Below are 19,153 nucleotides of genomic sequence, written 5' to 3'. Positions count from 1 at the left end.
TGATGAAATTTAATGTTAATAAATGGAAAGTCATGCACACTGGAAAACATGATCCCAACTATATATACAAAATGATGTGGTCTAAATTAACTCTGACCACTCAAGAAAGAGATTTTGGAGTCATCGTGGATAGTTTTCTGAAAACATCTTCTCTGTATAGCAGCAGTCAAAAAAGCTAACAATGTTAGGAACCATTAGGAAAGGGATAGATAATAAGACAGAAAATATCATAATGCCACTATATAAATACATTTTACTCCCATACCTTGAACACTGCATATAGTTCTGGTCACCCCATCTCAAAAAAGATACATTAGAATTGGAAAAGGTGCAGAGAAGGATCATTTTGCATCAAAAATGATTAGGAGTATGGAAAACCTTCCATATGAGGAGAAATTTAAAAAAGTGGAACTGTTCATCTTAGAAAAGAAACGACTAAGGGGGAGTGTGATAGCAGGCTATAAAATCATGAATGGTGTAGAGAAAGTGAGTAGGGGAAAATGATATTTATCCCTTCATATAACGCAAGAAGCAGGGGTTGCCCAGGAAAATTAATAGGCAGCAGATTTAAAACAAACATAAGAAAGTACTTCTTCATACAACACACAATCAACCTGTGGAACTTGTTGCCAGTGGATATTGTGAAGGCCAGAAGTATAACTGGGTTCAAAAAAGAATTACATAAGTTTGTGGAGGATAGATCCATCAGTGGCTATTAGCCAAGATGGTCATGGACACAACCCCATGCTCTGGGTATCCTAACCCTCTGACTGCTGGAAGCTGAGACTTAATGACAGGGGATGGATCAGTTGATAATTGCCATGTTCTGTTCATTCCCTCTGAAGCATATGACACTGGCCACTGTTGGAAGACAGAATACTGAGCTTGATGGACCATTTGTCTGACCCAGTATGGCTGTTTTTTATGTTCTTGAAAGGGCTCACACATGTTGTGAGGGAACCACTGCCTTCCTGGGTCCTTAATATAGTATTAATTGGGTCGATAGGTTCCCCCCTTTGAGCCCTAGGCTACCTGCTCCTTTTACCACCTATCAATGAAGATAGTGATTACATCAGCTAGAAAGATTAGGGAAGTTCCCCATATAGTTTTCAACAAGGGTTTAGTTACCCTCAGGCCTTGCCCCAAGTTTCTACCTAAGGAGGTTTTAGAATTTCATATTGATTAGTCTATTCCCCTCTGAGTTTTCTTCCCTAAGCCACACTCTATCTCAGGTGAAAGAAAACTTCATGCATTAGATGTGTCGAGAGCATTGTTCTTTCATTTAGACAGTACTAAATCATTCAGGTGTACACCTAAATTTGTTGTGTTTTCTGAAAGGTTAGGGAACAACCAATATCCACCTCAGAGATTGTCCAAGTGCATCTCAGGCTGTATAAGAACTTGTTACAGGTTAGCTAGAAAGATCCCCCTGGTCATATTCAGGCTCATTTCACTAGGACTCAGGCAGTTTTAGCTGCCTGATTAGGTAACATTCCTGAATTGGAGATATGAAAAGCAGAAGTCTGGATCTTGGGGCATGCATTTACCATTCAGTGTTCCTTAGTGTGGGACTCCAGATTGGATGCTAATTTTAGTAACATTGTCCTGCAATCCCTATTCAAGTAGGACTTTTCTTAAGGCAACTGCTTGTTAGTCACCAAATGTGGAATTTGTGTGGATAATCACTCAAAGACAAAAACTATTATTTACCTTATAGTAACTGGTGTTCTTCAAAATCTGTTGTCCACACAAACTCAATGACCCTCTTTCCCTGCTAATTCAGAGGCCTTTTGCTATGGAATTCTTACTGGTGAAGAAACTGAGGGTTTGTCTACACTTAAAATGCTGAGTGGCACAGCCTGCGCCATCGTAGCACTCAGTGAAGACACTATCTATGCCAATAGGAGGGATTTTCCTATTGGCATCGGTAATTCACCTCCCTGAGAGGCGGCAGCTAGATCGATTGGAGAATTCTCCCATCCACTAACACAGTTCCACACCGGAGGTTAGGTCAATTTAACTGCATTGCTTGGGGGTGCAGATGTTTCGCACCCATGAGCAACATAGTTTTACGGATCTAATTTCCTAGTGTAGATAATGCCTCAGTGGTGGTTGAGAACACTGCAGGGTGTGCTCGAGAGGGCACGCATGGTCATCACAGATACAGCTATTCAAAAAGAATCCAATCTCGTATCTGTGGGGTTGATTCGCACCAAGAGTGGAATCTGTGTGGATAACACATCTCAAAGAACCACAGTTACTTTAAAGTAAGTAACCATTCTTTTTTAGTTTTGTTTTAAATAGAATATGTTAAAAAAATCATTCTATACATTCAGTAAATCTCCAACAAAAATTCTTCTTCTTCAAAAAAAAAAGTTGAAATTTGCCAATAGGTACTGCAAAGTTACTGTGCTATTTCCCATTCTGAGGGTAGGGGAAAACTGATATTAGCCTGATGTTACTATTTGGGGACAACTGGCAGATGGGTTTTTTTTTTTTAAATGATCAGTGTACACTGTGCTGCTTTTTTAAGCTATTAATTTTTTTCTGCAGTGCAATACAGGCAAATTAACATGGGTTACGGAAAATAGATCTCTGTAAAACTGATTTGATCTCTTTTTTATGAGATTATCAGTTTGTTTGATAAAAGTAATAGTGTTGATGTGATACACATATCCTTCTATAAGGTATTAGACTTGGTAGTGCACAATATTTTGTGTAAAAAAAATCTGGGACAATACAACATTAACATGGCACACATTAAATTGCTTTAAAAACTAGTTAAGTGACAGGTCTCAAACTGTAATTGTAAATGGGGAATCAGCATTGAGCGAGTGTGTTTCTAAGATGCATCCCCTTGGGATCAGTTCTTGGCCTTATGCTATGTAACATTTTTATCAGTGACCTGGAAGAAAATATACAATCGTTAGTGATAAAGTTTTCAGATAATATAAAGACTGGGAGAGTAGTAGGTAATAAAGAGAGCAGATCACTGATACAGAACTATCTGGATTGCTTGGTAATCTGAGCACAAGCAGACAATATGTATTTTAATACAGACAAATGTAAAGTTATACATCTAGGAACCAAGAATGTATGCCATTCTTAGAGGTTGAGGGACTCTGTCCTGGGAAGCAGTGATACTGAAAAAGATAATCAACTGAGCATGAGCCCCCAGAGCAATGCTGTGACCAGAAGGGCTAATGTGAACTTTGAATATATAAACACAGGAATCTTGAGTAGTAGAGAGGTGTATTATCTCTGTATTTGGCACTGGTGCCAATGCTAGTGGAATACTGTGTCCAGTTCTGATGTCCACAATTCAAGAAAGATGTTGATAAACTGGAAAGGGTTCAGAGAAAAGCCACAAGAATTATTAAAGGAATGGAAAACATGCCTTATAGTGATAGACTCAAGAAGCTCAATCTGTTCAGTTTAACAAAGAGAAGGTTAAGTGGGTGACTTGATCACAGTCTGTAAGGACCTAGATGGGGAACAGAAATTTGATAATAGAGGGCTCTTCTGTCTTGCAACAAAGGCATAACAACATTGAATGTTAAATGAATTCAGACTGAAAATAAGGCATGCATTTTTAACAATGAGGCTAATGAACCATTGCAAGAACTTACCAGGAGTTGTGGTGGATTCTCCATTGCTGGCAGTTTTTAAATCTAGATAGGGTGTTTTTCTAAAGATATGCTTTAGTCAAACAAGAATAAATTTAGGGAAGTTCCATGTTATACAGGAGCTCAGACTTGATCACAGTGATCCCTTCTAGTTGGTAACCTATGAATCTAAGAAATGTTGAAAGTCAATTGATGTTCATTATAGGCAGAATTGGAAGTATTCTCTCTGCTCTCATTCTCAGTCATATTTTTTGCATCTTGTTGTTATCTATGTTGTTTTGATCTTATACATATATGTAAATAAAGAAATAATGTAATATATTTTGAACTTTATTTATTTAGTTCCTGCCAATTTAGAAACTTCAAGCAGTATAGAACAGGAGAAATATCTGCAAGCCTTACTGAATGCAATTTCCGTCCACTGCAAAATGAATGGCAGTAATACTCTCACTGTAAGGCCAACAATTGCTTTGTCTCCAGGTAAAAGTGTACTATACTATTCTTTTCTGTAACTAAGATGAAAAGTAAAACCATTGTGCTTTTGTGTGTGTTAGATTATCCAGTTTGATTTCTGTTATTCTTTCAGTGTGACTTCTTAGGTTATTTACTCCAATTTTTTGCAAATGAGTTTTCCATAGTGTCAAGAATGTGGAAATCTAAATTATTCTCCAGAAGAATTTCACTCAGGCCAAATTTGTAGCTAAATTGGACCATCATAATTTTTATTCTTTGACACTCTATTTCAGTGTTTCTCAACCAGGGTTGTACCAGAGGGGGTCACAAAAGGAAATCAGGGAAGTTTCAAGGCACTGAAAATGTTGTTACAGTTCTAAAGCAAAGCAAATAAAATTTCCAAAATAACTTCAAGGAGGCCAAAACTTTCAACGTTTTTGAGGTCCAAGGTAGTAACAGTAGTTGTATTATATAGGCTTATCATTGTTATCATTGATATATTTTTTACACTTTTTATATTAAATGTAAATGTAATGTATTTACATTATTAAATGTAATTTTTGCTTCAAATAAGTGCTCTCTAATTTCAAAAGGTTGAGAAACACTGTTCTATTTTATATTATGTGAAAATGTGCAAAGGTGTTGCAAGTTGATGCTACATGAACATATACAGTATTTATCTATAATAGTAGTGAAAGGTGCATAAGCAATGGTTATTTCCATATGTTTTACACAGTCAGAATGAATTTTTATTTCTTTTCCAGGTATAATTTTAGTTAAATAAACTGAAAATTCTTGCAGTACACTCTGGTTTAGCTAGATCTGAATGAAACCAAAAAAGAAATTTGTCAGCATTCTATTTCAGTTACCATGTGATGAAATCTGATAGGTTTCATGTTAATTCATATAATATCTTAGAAACAGGGCATGTGTCTTGAAAAGTTTGTCTACTTGGCTTAATCAGTTGGTGGAATTGATGTGGCGTATGCAAATGATGGCTTTTTTTTTTTTTTTTTTGCTAAGTAACACCAGCGCAAATTTGTGCCTGCTTTGCTTCATTTATCAATAAATACTTCGATTGCATTAGCCATACCTAACCTTCCATAATGTTGAAATTATTATTAACCCTCCATAATGTTGAAAGCATTATCTCTAAAAACAAATGTAAGGAACTTTGAAAGTACAAAATTACAAGCAATTAAATATATTAAGCATGAAAAGAACATTTTTGTCATTTGAATAATGTTAGTCTGAATGACATCGTTTTTAATCTTCTGTTCTTTTTGACTGACTTTAGGCTCTGAAAGGAGGGCTTCAAGAATATCCACTGTGGTTAAGCAGGTAGTGCCAGGACATTTGGATGTAAATCTATCCAATAGCTTTGCTCGAGGAGGTTAGTAAGACTAGCTCAAAGGCTAAGCATGGATATAATCTGAAATAAAATATATAGTAAAACATTAGTAGTGAAATAAAAACAATTAGTTCATACATTAATTAATTGCATAATAAAGCACATTAGAATTCTTTAATTTACCAGCCACACAAGGAGTTAAAACATGTATTTTGTATTGCCTAAACAAGTGAATGATTATTAATTGTTAACAGACTATGGTTAGCATCCAGGCAAATTCAGACTTGGATTAGAGTTGTGAACGAAGCATCCTAACATTACAGATAAACAAAAAGGTTGGATGAAAATTATTTGATGCCTCATGAACATACAATTGGAGGCATCTGAATGATGTTACTCCAAGGAAATTAAGGACAGACCAGGACAGCCAATAATGGATAGGGTTGTACAGATGGGCTTCTTAGAGTTGAGGGAGAGCTTACTGAGTCTGAAGTTACTCCAGCTGTCATTTTCACTTTGTGGGATGTGTGTATGAAGGGATGTATGTATGCCGAGAGCTGTGTTTAAAAAAATACTAATACAATAAAAAAGCCTTATTAATTTGGTACTTTGAGAGTCTGCATGTCTGGGAGTTGGTCTTGGGCTGCTGATAAGAGGCAGAGACAGGCTTTTTTATTTGTCAGGGGTGAAATCAGCTCTTTTGACTTTTCTACCTTGAGCCAGTTGTGATTTTATTTTGAACAGCAGCTGCATAAATCAGGGCATTGAAATTCATTTTTTGTTTTTAGGATAGGAGTAAGGATGCAAGGATATTTGCTAATAATCCCAATTGTATCCCAAGTACCTGGAAATGGGAAAATGATTGTGTTGCAGTTATATCTGTGGCCACTAAAGACTGGAGGCTGCTTTTCTTATATTATTATTCCTTGTATCTTCTACCAGTTTCCATAGCCACCCAGTCACCCACCTGAGAAACAGCCACTCAGCAGCTGCTTCAACTCAGGCTTGCAGGAGTGGGGGAGAGAGGAAGCACCAGATTGTGGTAGAGGAAAGACCTTCACAGGTGTAGGATAGGGAAAGAACTTTCTGTGGGGAAGGAAAAGAGAATTTGGTAGAGAAAGACACTGAAAAGTGGTAGAAGAAGCGATTAAAAGACGGAGTCTCAAAGTGTAGAGGTAAAAGGAAGGGGGAAACCTACATGGGGCAGAGAAGCTGTATAAGAGGAAGCGAAATGAGGGACACAGCAAAGAAAGGCAGAGAGAGAGACTAGAAAGAGAAACCTCACAGGGATGGGACAAAGATTAGGGAGAACCTCATAAAAAAGGTAGTTTTGTACAGCTCCATATGTAACAATTTATGTAAAATATATCTTGAGATAATTTGCATATTTTCAAATAATTTTCATATAATCATAAACTTCTGCTTCTGGTGACTACCCTGCCCCAAGTAGTAGTAGGAAGCTGTATGGAAGTATGAAGCTGCACAGAACCTGGCAGTTGAGACTAGCGTAGGTGGGAGAGTACCTAGAGGTACTGCAGTGGATGGGTGGGATGGTGTCTGTTTGAGGATGCTGTGGTAGCTGGGGGTGCTTGTTTGATGGTTGCATGAGATTCCTAAGGGGTGGAAACTGAGGTGTCTGAGATGGCAGTGCTGGGATAGCTGAGGGGGAGGTTTGCTGGTTATCTGGAGTTACTGGGATGCATGGAAGGTGGGAAGGTATTTGTGGGGGGTGAGAGGATTGCTGATATAACTGTGAGGGAGACTGTTTGCTGGTTGACAGGAGTAGGGGTGAGGCTGTATGCCTGGGGTTGCTCTCTAGGGGATACGGGAGCCTGGGGCCAGTATCGGGTCCCACTTTGTGCTGTTCCCTCTACTGGCTGTTGCTGTTTTCTGGCTGGGTTCCAGCACAGGGAACAGTGAGAGAGGAGGCAGAGAGGCTATCTGATTGTCTGCCCAACAGGCACAACAGCTGCCCCATGTGGTCTGAAGGTGTAACTGCAGGCCAATGTCTGCAATCTGCTCACAGCTCTGCAAGATAAATGGGAATCCAGTTGAAATGCAGGAATGTGTGACAAGTTTGTCAAATGATGACAGCTCTGGTTAAGGCAGGAAGCTCCAGAGAGAGCAGAGGAATATCTCCTAATAAGGGAGTAAACACCAGTCATACCAGATAGCATGCTACTGTGCTCCCACAAGATAACACAGACATCCAAATTATAAATCTATAAGGGTCTCCCATTAGTAATTTTATATGTAGTTTTGCTATTGCTAGATTTGTATGCTCTTTCATGGTTTGTTATGATTGCACCATTGTGAAACAATGTCACTATGCAATATGTGGGGCAGAGAATGTAAGATTCAATGGATTTCTGACTGACTACAAGAGTGGTATTTTAGGGATGCTAACAATTAAGACATTTAATTAAAAATAAATAAAACTAAGATTCACCATAATATGCACACAACTCTGAGGCAAATGTCAGCAAATATTTCTGTCCCTTTCTCTTCCCTTCATGTTTCACTGGGTAACCCAAAAGTAAATATCATATACTACTAGTCAACAGTGAGTCAGTCGGTCTCAGCCAACAGCCCAAGCACTGCAGCATCCAAATAATGACAGACAGGATTGTGCTGTACACTATCCAGAATTGTAGGTAAATACACTTCTGTTACTAGCAGCATTGCTGAGTTTCTGAGCTTGGTCCCCTCTTCCATTTCTTTATTTTTCCTGGACTCCATATATATGGGATCCAAAAGCTGAGATTATCCAGATGTGACCAGCAGAAAACGACATTTTCTGTATTCTATGTGAATGTGCACGCAATATTAATTATGTGTTGGGACGTATAGGCATCTTTTTATTACTTAAAATTAATAAATATTCCAGGGTTGGCCTAACATTCTGAACACTTTTTGAAATCAAAACGGTTCTGAATATGAATATCAGACCCTCCTGAATATATGCAAATTAGACCTATGCTCCTCCCTGTCTGTACAATATCATGTTCCTTAGAAGTATCATAGCAAAGTATTTAAATAAAATCCAGTCAGTCGTTTTGTTGTAAAGTAACTGACCAATTAGTTTTAGGGCTTTCTTGGCTTTTTTTTTTTAATACATATTTTTCAGAACAAACATCGTATTACTTAAAGTACCTACCTTCATGTCTAATACTGTCTTCATCTTCGTCTCAAATATAATGTGGTACATAATTGGTTATATGGAACAATGTTTGTCATCTGGCTTTATCCCAGACATTTAAACAATTAAGAGGTAATGTTAATGGAATAGAATGTTGTCACAGGATAGTGGTCTCTTGCTGCTAGATGGGTACTGGTGTATTTATGGAAAATAAATGTGGAGTCAAAGCTGAGACATTTATTGAAAAAGCAGGAGACATTGTTACTGTGGTTATGTTCTATTACAGTAGAAGCTCATTAATAGCAACAAGTGTCCCTTTGCAATAAGAGTCCCTTTGCTATGTTGCTCCTAAGAGACTGTTGCTGTTATGGGGAGTGTCAACTATTCACAGGAAGGAAAGTGTTCGCAGGGGAAATGTTGCTCTTAAGTGGCAGTTGCTGTTACAAGGTATTGCTGCAAACAAGCATCTACAGTATAATATGTATGTTATGGTTTATGTAGATTTAAGCACTTGGGGCCAAACCCTGCTCTTCGATACACATGCATGACTCCCCCTGGAAGTCAGGAGCGTGCACTTGAAGGAAGAATTTTACCCTTGATATAGTGGTTTAGAATGATAGTTTTCCTAAATAGCATTTGCCTTATACTGTGCTTTAGAAATGTAGGCAGGTAGGTAGGAAGGACTGCTGTCCTGTATTCTGATGGTTGTGGAGAACAAATAATTATGTGCTTAAGCCAGTCAGAGATGAACATATACAGCTTTACACAAATATGTTGTGGTTTTATGATTAGGCTTGCCTCTGACAGGGTAAAAGCTTTTTTTAACATTAATGTTCAATAAGGTATCCAGCAATCTGACTGAATGGCTCAGTTTCCATTTGATATTATTATCATATAAGGGCACATCTTCTTGGATGTGCTGCTTGTTTGGAATTATTGCAGTGCCTTTGAAAATTATTTATTTTGATAAGTAAATACTGCTTTTCCATTTTATATTAGTTTTCTGTCGTTTTATAATGACTAAGAATTCTACCTGTTATCTTGTACTTTTAAAAATTATTTCAGTATAATCCTGCATCAATGGAAATTGACAAGTAACCTTTTTCTTCTCTCCTATTCAATTTGCTATGACTGTCTCGCTGCAATGTGCATTCCATTCCTCCTCCTTCTGTCTGTACTGTTATCTACCAGTGCTTGGGTACAGAGATAAATGTTTCACTCATTCAAATTCCAAATCAGCAGCTAAGGGGAGAGTCCATCAAGGTATTGTATTCTCTATCCTGGCAGTATATTATATTCTACCATCTCCATAGTTGGTACTCTGTTTTCATATATGTTAAAGCGACAATGTTAGGTAACTTTAACTGTGTTAACATAGTTTTGTGACTGTGGTTAGCCACACAATTTAGCGTATTGTACATTAACATTTTTACTGTCTAGTACAGAATGGCCTCCAGATTTTAAATATCCCTTTTAAAATCTATTAGTCCTTGCCAAAACATTAAATAACAGAAAATCATCCACCAACATTGCATTTGCAACTTTTACTGCTCAATAGCAGAATAACTTAAGAAATATTGTTATCCAGGCTGTGAACTTTCCTGCCAACATGATCAATAATGTTGATGAACAGAGAAGTAATGTCTTCTACTGAACTAGAAACACACACAAATCATAATATATATTAAATAAAGAAATCCTTATCTTCTAAGATTCTATTACAAATTATAAGGTACAAAAATTAGACACTAAATAGAATGGAAAGTAATTAACTTTGTCTTTTTCATCACTGTTACCCATCACTGGTAAATGTACTAGTCTGCATGTATTTGTAATTGGCTCTGTGGCTTTCGATGTGCTACAAGCTATAATCATGGCCTGCTTTGACATTTGCAAAATAGGACTGATACCCTAAAAGATTTTTCTAGTACAAAGTTTCTGTGTCCATTATCTTTGTGGGAATATACAATCTTTTATACAAAAAAATGAACAACAGTTTATTTCTATTATTAAATGACTGCTGTGATTCTTTCTTGAGTAATGAAACATTTATTATTATTGCTTCAGTGATATATTCAATATGGAACAAAAGCTAACATTAAATATATTTTTATAAGTGAGCTGCTTCATACAGCTAGCTTTTTATGAAGGAGGAGCTGTTTAAAGGGTGACTGTTACCAACTTTAAGTTCCTAACAAACCCTTCTCATTTGTTCCTACCTGTTTGTTCACATGTAAAGCTGTGAGCCAGACAAGCAGACAGGCTATGCTGTACAAACAGGCAAGTCCCTGTCTGAGATTTCTCTACAGTATTATTGTTTGAGTAGAAATACTGTGCCATTTTTTTTTTTTAAATCTGACCTTGTTCAGATATCTCAATGGGATCTCACCACTATTTATAGTTTTTAACATTTATTTATACAGGAAGCCTCAGCTACTACATAGTATTGGGTTTTAGTGAGGACATTTTTTCATTCTTTTTTATTCTTTGTATGTCAGGGCCAAGATTTTAAAAAATGACTAGCTATTTTCAGTTCCTCAGTTTTTAGGTGCTTGGCTTCATAGATTTATAAGGAAGAATGATCATCTAGTCTGACCTACTGCATAACACAGGCCATACAATTCAGTCCGTAACTTGAATGCCAAACCTGAGACATATTAAGGGGATTTGATATTCAGAAAGTACTTAGTACCCACCTTCTGAAAATCAGTTGCATATGAATGATCTCAAACTGGGCATGGAAAAATTGAGGTATTCGAAATTGCTAGTCATTTTTTTAAAATCTTGTCCCAGATTTCTAGTTTGGTTGATTGAGGTACAGAATTATATACATTAGCATGAGAAATTATTAGGTTATCTAATCTATCTCTCTGCCAATGCAAGATTGATTGCTACAGTATATTTACTGCTGCTTTATCTTATGTGGTCACACAGTGAGCTAGAGAGAGAAATGAAATATGGTCCTGGGATCTTCTAGGCAACACCATCACCTTTGCTGAACCGCTAGACCATTTAAACTTCTGTCAAAATGTAATTATGGAGTGTATGTCCAAGACAAAGGACGTGCTTAAAATCAATATAGGCATTAATATTTAAAAACGAAGGTTCATAAGATAATTCATGTTTGTGCTTTAAATACTGTAATTTCTATTATAAATCAAACTCAAATATTGAATAACATCATGAAGTTTAATATTTGGATAAATTATGCTGATATTAATTTTAGTAATCGTAAGAAGTAATGGGGCACTGTTTTACTTCATATAAGGTAACAGGTAGTTTCAGTGGTTAAAGAAATACCTTCTTATGTAATAGCAGGCTATTACTAATAGATAAACTCCAAAAACAACTGGCTTGAAGCAAGGAAAGCTATAGAAATTTGTCCATAGTGCTGAAAAGATACTTATCACTTTCATTTCCATATAGTTGAATGGATATTAATTATTTGCAAATTGTTATTCATCTCAGAACCAAGTATAGATTTTATAGCAAATGTTTCAGTCAGTCTGTAGAGTATTAAATGTTCGACTAGTTTTGATCAGTATCTCACATTGTATTACTGTACTGTAGTTTAATTTGGGGAATTTTAATTGGGGAATTATCTCAATTTGGGATTATTTCTTTCCAATGCATGATATATGTTCCATCCTATAAATAATCCAAATTACATGTGTAAACACCTTACTTTCAAAAGTATACTTATGTATGCATGCTTCAGTGTGTATTCTACAGTACTTCATTATGATAGAAAGATTGTTTTATAACATTTTTAATCTTTGTGAAGGTGTATGGGCAAGTCTTCGTTCTAGCAATCGATTTATCAGCACTCAGACACCATTTGTTGATGTTGGTGCAAGACTAGCAGGGAAAGACAACACAGCATCATACAGTAACAGTTCGTTTTTGCAAAACCAGCTTCTGAAACGCCAAGCTGCCCTCTACATATTTGGAGAAAAATCTCAGTTAAGGGTAATGTCTATCTCCCTTATGCATTAAAAGAGCTTTTGCTTGGTTGGGTTTAATTTTTTTTAATATAAATAACAAAAGAATGTTCTAGATACAGCACATGGATAAGTTTTCTTAACATGTAAACTTTCATAAAGATTCTGAATATTATTAGCTATGCAGACATGCCTCCAGATTTGTATTGTCTTGTTATGTACTGGGTTGCAGTGTACAATATATTAATATTTAATGCAATATAATCCAGCACAAGATAATGTAATCCAACATGTATTGTCAATGATGCAGTGCATCACAAAGTCACATATTTCCCTACGTGTTCGTACATATTTTAAAGAACTATTAAGGGTCAGACTCAAACTCAGAAAAGCTAGGAGATTTTGAAATTCAGAGTAAAGCTGACATAGCGGAAAGTTGATAGATTCACTCCTATTTCCAAATAGCCTACATTGGGAGTATGTACAATGCTGGAAGAATGGAAAGCTTTGAGTATAAAAGCAGAAAATTCCACTACCATCCCCAGAAATCTGAGGCAGACAGTAATGTTTGGAAGATCTAGGTAGTGGTATCTTTCTTATAGCTACAAACCATCAGCTGCATATTTTTCATCCACACTTTTCATCATTAATGAAACTCAGACTCCCTCACTTAAACATATAGTGGTATGCCACTCTACATCTCTCACCTTGTTGACAATTCACTGCGCTTAGCATTGTCTCTGCTTTCCATTAATCTAAATTGTATACCAGCATGCAGCTAAAAGATTAATGCCAGTGAGAGAGCCTGTTTTTAGCTTTGGAAAAAAGTTTTGCTATTCTGATATTGCGAAAAATTAAATATTTGCATTGATTAAAATGCAAAATCATGAAATTTATATTCTGGCCATTAACCATAGTAAGCAGTGGTGATTAGTACTGCTAGATATAAGCAGATATAGTTATTATAAAAAGCAATATAGCATGATATAAAAGTAAATCTGAGGAGAACAAAAGTACATCCTATGGTACATTAAATCACTTAACTTAAAAGATTATTTATGTTGAATTATCATTTAGACTGTGAAGAAATATTGAGCTTATCAGATTTTGGATCTTTAGGACAGCCACTGTATGTTCTTTTAATATTGAAGCTCATAGAAGTTTGCCCTGATTCTAATATCCTCCAGTGATTAATAAATTAAATTGGGCCAACTGTCAGGTATCTGTATCCAAGAGTAGACAGCTGTTTGACTTTCACTTTTCGGTCTAAAAAAACATACTTTTACTTTTGGTCAAATTTAGCCTTAGCTTTGAAGTATTTTCCAAGCTTTTGTTGGTACCTAGAAAAAATGTTGTGGAAGCTGCCAGGTCCATAGTAAAGTTAACTGAGTACTTGATGCCAAATGAGAAAACAATGACCATTGTGTTCCATTTTCCCTGCTTTCCTCTCAGCATCATTATATTGTCATTATATTTAAACAGTGTAAAAACAAGCCAGATCCTCAGATGGTGTAAATTAGCCAAGCTCTATTGACTTTACGGTGGAGCTATACCAATTTACACCATCTGATGAGCTAGTCTAATGGATCTGAGGTTCTCATTTTCCCAACGTTTTTAGCCTGACACCCTGTTAGACCTCTCTATTTATCAAGTGTAGATAATTGCAGGCCCTGTTTTAAGTATGTCAGAGTAGCTTCTGAAGAAAATGAATCAGACTTTTCCTTTCAAGGGCTTCAGTAATGCCTATTAGATAAAAGATATTTCTTCTAGTTCAAGTTATTTCTTCCAGATCATCATGCTTTTTTCTTCATAATTCTTCAATCTGTTTTTCAGTGAGATAATTTCACCTATAAAGTCATTAGTTTCAGTACCACTTTTGGGTCATTCAAAGTATGGTGTGTGAAATTTAACATCAGACATCCCTCTAAAAAGGCCACAAATACCTTCTGAAATTGTATTAAGTCTGTCTGTCAGATATTCTCTCTGTTCTGCTGTGTGTTAAGCTAAGCTTTGTACAAATGCAGTTGCCTCAGCTTGTAATGAGTTGAATAAGTTGGCCTGTATCTTTTGTTAACTTTTTTTACCACAGGAATCCATCTTTAATTCTTTATATTTTATTCAGGAAGTTAGTTCTTCTTTGAGTGCTTGCTCATGTCCATTTCATTATAGGTGCGTGCGCGCCCTGTGCACGGTTACCAGAAATTTTTTCCCCTTAGCAGATCCTGTAGGGCTGGCATTGGCACCCCCTGGAGTCCCATACACATGGCTCAGTATATCAGGCACTGCCGGACCTATGCCCACTGACAGTTGCTGGAACTGTGTTCTTGCTTGCTTCGGCGAGTGCCTCTTAACTGTAGTCTTTGTTTCCACTTAAGTACTTATTAAGTAGTTGTTTAGTTAGTTGCTAGTAATTGTTCATAGTAGTAGATAAAGTAGTCCTGTTAGGGACCTCCACCTGGCATCGGGGTATGCCCTGATCTCCGGGCTTCAAACCCTGTAAATCCTGCGGGAAGGCCTTCCCAATTAGTGACCCCCCATGAAGACTGTTTGAAATGTCTTGGGGAGTCTCACAGAAAGGACAAGTGCTGCATCTGCAAAGCTTTCAGACCGAGGACTAAAAAAAGACTGAGAGATCTGTCTGAAGGCCCTCTTAATGGAGGCAGCTCTGAGACTGGCATCAGAGCCGTCCCGCTGCCTTTTGGCACCGAGTTGGTGCAGAGTGCTCCTCTGGCACCGGCTCCATTGCAGCACCAGGCTTCCTCTTCATCACAGAAGAAGAAGCCAAAAAGAAAACAACATCTGGCAGAAGACCACTCTTCCGCGTGAAAGAAGGCTAAGGATGTGGGGTCGAGCTCTGGGGTAGCTCAAAGCCAGGCTGCCAAGCAGCCCCTGCAGGGGCAGGTCTCACCCAGGGCGGTGAGCTCCTCCGCAGAGCGTCCTCCAACTCCAGAGAGCTGAAGAGGACTGCTACACCTTGCAGTTCAATCGACGCTGGAGGCATTTCAGGTGACAGCCGATCTGTTCATCCTGCCTGTTCCTCGCACCCCATTAGCCTGGACAGAAAGGGCAAAGGGTAGGGCACCAGCATCGAGGGGAAAACCTCCAATGGTCCCCTCCACCAGTGGCTGCATGGTTCACCAGACCCCAGGCATACTTCTCCACGAGACGGGTCACCGAGGCAGAAATTGATTCCACCGAGAGGCCGATCCCTTGGGGTGTGCATTCCCTGGCATCAAGCAGACGCTCCCCATCTGGAACTTGGCACCGCTCTCGGTCACCGGTACCAATGAGTTCGCCTGTGCATTTGCGACACAGAACCTGGTTGCCGGCATCACAGCGCTCACCCAGGGAGGAGTCCCACCAACCGAGAGGCTCCCGGTCGACCAGAAGTCGCCTCTGCTCCTCCTCTTACCGCAGGCGGTCCTCCTTGCTGAGTCAGTCCAGGCAGCAACACCGTGGGTCACCGGACTCGTACTCCCCGTCCCCAAGACATCGGTCAAGTGACTTACGTAAATACTGCTTGCCCTCCCTTTGGTACCGTGAGACACAGGGCGACACTGGTCACCAGCAGGAGGGTCTGGCAATTCCAGAGGGGGAAAGGATCTAGTGGCTCCCCCCACCCAGCCTCTTCGACCTGAGGGGCAGGGACAATGGCCACCCCAATGGTAGTACTGGAACCCCTGGGGATACAGGTGACCTCGGAACCTTACTCCCTTGTCTTTTCAGGGAAGCAATCGGGGGCCCCAGCACCACCGGTAGAGGCCCACGACTCTGAGTCAGGGGAAGAGTTGGACCCCATGAAGGGTACATCTGTGGGGGCTCCCGCACACTCGGCAGAAGTGCCAGCCCCTCCAGCACCAGGTCAGTCATCCTCCTCCTCCCCAGACAAGGCACTGGTGGCAGGCGCATTGGCCCCTCTGGACAACTTCCGGGCACACCAGGAGCGCCTTAAAAGGGTGGCCTCCAACCTTGGACTAGATGCTTAGGAGCTGCAGGAGCAGACAGACGACCTGTTAATGTAGTGGCAGCAGTGGCGCCATCCCGGGTCGCCCTGCCAGTGCATGAAGTTGTCCTAAAGTTAGCCAAGGGTGTCAGGCAAACTCCATCCTCCCTGCCCCTGACCTCGAAGAGGGCAGAGAAAAAGTATTACATTCCCACAAAAGGGTTGGAATACTTGTTCACCCACCCTGCGCCGAGCTCCCTCTTAGGGGCGGCAGCAAATGAAAGGGACAGGGAAGGAGAGCTTGGCTTAACCCCCAAAAACAAAGACAGCAAAAAACTGGACTTGTTTGGGAGGAACATACATTCTACTGCCAGCCTTCAGTTCTGCATCGCCAATCAACAGGCGTTATTAGGGAGGTATAACGATAACTTGTGGGACTCCCTTAAGCGTTTCAGGGAGGCCATACCTCTGGATCAGGCCCAAGACTTTTCCACAGTTTTGGAGGAGGGCCGGACAGTGGCCAGAGCAGCCTTACAGGCTGCCTCAGATGCAGCTGACTCAGGAGCAAAGGCAATGGCCTCAGGGATCTCCATGCACCATTGCTCGTGGCTCCAATCATCTGGTCTCTCCCAGGAGTTGCAGCAGTCCATATAGGACCTACTGTTCAATGGAACTGCACTCTCCTCAGACCAGAGAGATGCGAAGCTCCATGGGCTTAAGGACTCACAGCCAACTCTGCACTCGTTGGGTCTGTACACGCTGAAAGCTTCTCAGAGGCAATTTCAGCCCCAGAAAAGCCAGCAGCAGCAGCCCAGGTTCCAGGCACAGCACTTCAGGACCTACAGAAGGAGAGAGAGAGAGGAACGTTAGACAGTGCAGGCAGGGCCCGCCTTCTTCCTCAACCGCGCAGCTGCCCACCTCCCAACACTCAGTCGATTAGCATCACTCATTTTGATGGTGCACACGAGGACAGCATTCCAGTCTCGCACCTGGATCCTACATCCCCACCTTTCCTAAACCATCTCGCTTCTTTCCTCCCAGCCTGGGCCCATATAACATCAGATGACTGGGTCCTGGGCACCATTGGAATGGGTTCTACCCTCCAATTTTCCTTTCCACCTCCCCACACCTTCCCATCCCCACCCCTCTTCAGGGACCCCTCTCATGAGCAACTCCTCTTACAAGAGGTGCACAACCTTCTCATACTGGGAGCCATAGAGGAGGTCCTGCTGGATATGAGAGGATGAGGTTTCTACTCCCAATATTTCCTCATCCCAAAGGCCAAAGGGGGCCTCAGACCCATCCTGAACCTCTGGAACTTAAACAGGTACATTAGAAGGCAAAAATTCCACATGGTTTCCCTATCTTCTGTTATGGAGGGAATTATTATTCCTCTATTATGGTGATGTAAGGAATGCCCTTTACAGACAGGAGCCCATCAATAACTCTGGTGTCAGATGCTTTGGACCTGTGGTGGGGGGCGCACATCAGCTCCGGTCACAGTACCCAAGGGGACCTGGTCGGAAGAGGACCAGGGGCCTCACATAAATGTCTGGGAGCTTTAAATGATCTGGCTAGTATGTGCATGTTCTTTCCCTTCTTGAAGGGAAAGGTGGTTTGTATCCTGACGGACAACACCGCTGCAATGTACTATATCAACAGACAGGGCAGGGCTCGTTCCTCAGCCCTCTGTCTGGAGGCGGTGGGTATGTGGGATCTCGCAATAGGCCATGATTTTCACCTGGTGGCCTCTCACCTCTCTGGTATCAGGAATGCCACAGCAGACCAGCTCAGCAGGTCCTTTATACCTTCTCATGAGTGGTCTCTCCACCCGTCAGCTGCCGACAAGATATTCCAGAGGTGGGGGTTTCCCCAAGTGGATCTCTTTCCCTCCAAGGCCAACAAGAAGTGCAGTCAGTTCTGCTCCTTTCAGGGGCGGGACAAGGGAGTCGTTTTGGATGCTTTCCTCATTCCAAGGTCAGGGGGTCTGCTGTATGCCTTCCCTCCCATTCCGTTAACAAGGTCCTGTTAAAGATCAAGAAAGACAAGGCGAAGGTCATTCTTATTGCACCCACATGGCCCAGGCAGCACTGGTTCATGATGCTCCTGGAGCTGTTGGTTACCTATAGTGCAGCAGGCTAGGGATGACACCAGATTCGGCAGGGCGGTACTGCAGTCAACCAACCTATGAACTCCAAACCCATCTCTAAGGTACTGTTTGCGAGTCACCTGCAATGGAATAGACATGAGCAAGCACTCGAAGAAGAAAAGACTGTTACTTACCTTGTAACTGTCGTTCTTTGAGATGTGTTGCTCATGTCCATTCCATGACCTGCCCCCTATCCCCACTATCAGAGTTGGCGGCAAGAAGGAACTGAGGGGGCGTAGGGCCGGCGATGCCTGATATACCGCGCCATGTGCGTGGGACTCAGGTGGCACCAATGCCAACCCTATGGTATCTGCTAAGGGGAAAAAATTTCCAGTGACTATGCACAGGTCACGCACGCATCTATACTGGAATGGACGTGAGCAATACATCTCAAAGAACAACGTTTACAGGGTAAGTAACAGTCTCTTTTAGCTTGGTAGAAACTTTTTTTCCTGTTTGTTTAAAAAAAAAATGGTTTCAAATGAACTGGTATAGGAGATCAAAAATGAGGCAGCTTTCTTACCAATACGCCCCACTTCCCAACCCTAAGC

The 19,153-nt window shown here is 40.3% G+C and overlaps 1 protein-coding gene across 7 annotated transcripts in view; it reads left to right on the top strand.

Moving 5' to 3' along the window:
* Positions 1-19,153, top strand: part of SBF2 (SET binding factor 2) — a 547,042-nt gene that overhangs the window by 437,619 nt on the left and 90,270 nt on the right. For 5 of the 7 annotated variants that reach the window (XR_010918455.1, XM_067540774.1, XM_067540772.1 and 2 more), the window contains 3 exons: positions 3,969-4,106; positions 5,377-5,472; positions 12,354-12,538. Coding sequence is in view for 6 of the 7 variants with exons in the window: in XM_067540774.1 (XP_067396875.1) it covers positions 3,969-4,106; positions 5,377-5,472; positions 12,354-12,538 (419 nt within the window). In the remaining variant the exon portion in view is untranslated. Of the gene's footprint in view, positions 1-3,968; positions 4,107-5,376; positions 5,473-9,760; positions 9,833-12,353; positions 12,539-19,153 lie in introns of all 7 variants that reach the window. The other 2 variants (XM_067540778.1, XM_067540773.1) reach the window with 2 other exon arrangements.

Source organism: Emydura macquarii, unplaced genomic scaffold (genome assembly GCF_026122565.2).
Source record: "Emydura macquarii macquarii isolate MOO-44397 ecotype Brisbane River unplaced genomic scaffold, CSIRO-AGI_Emac_v2 contig_587, whole genome shotgun sequence".
Classification (NCBI taxonomy): domain Eukaryota; kingdom Metazoa; phylum Chordata; order Testudines; family Chelidae; genus Emydura; species Emydura macquarii.
Note: the sequence above shows the minus strand (reverse complement) of the source record. Positions and strands in the feature narration are given on the sequence as shown.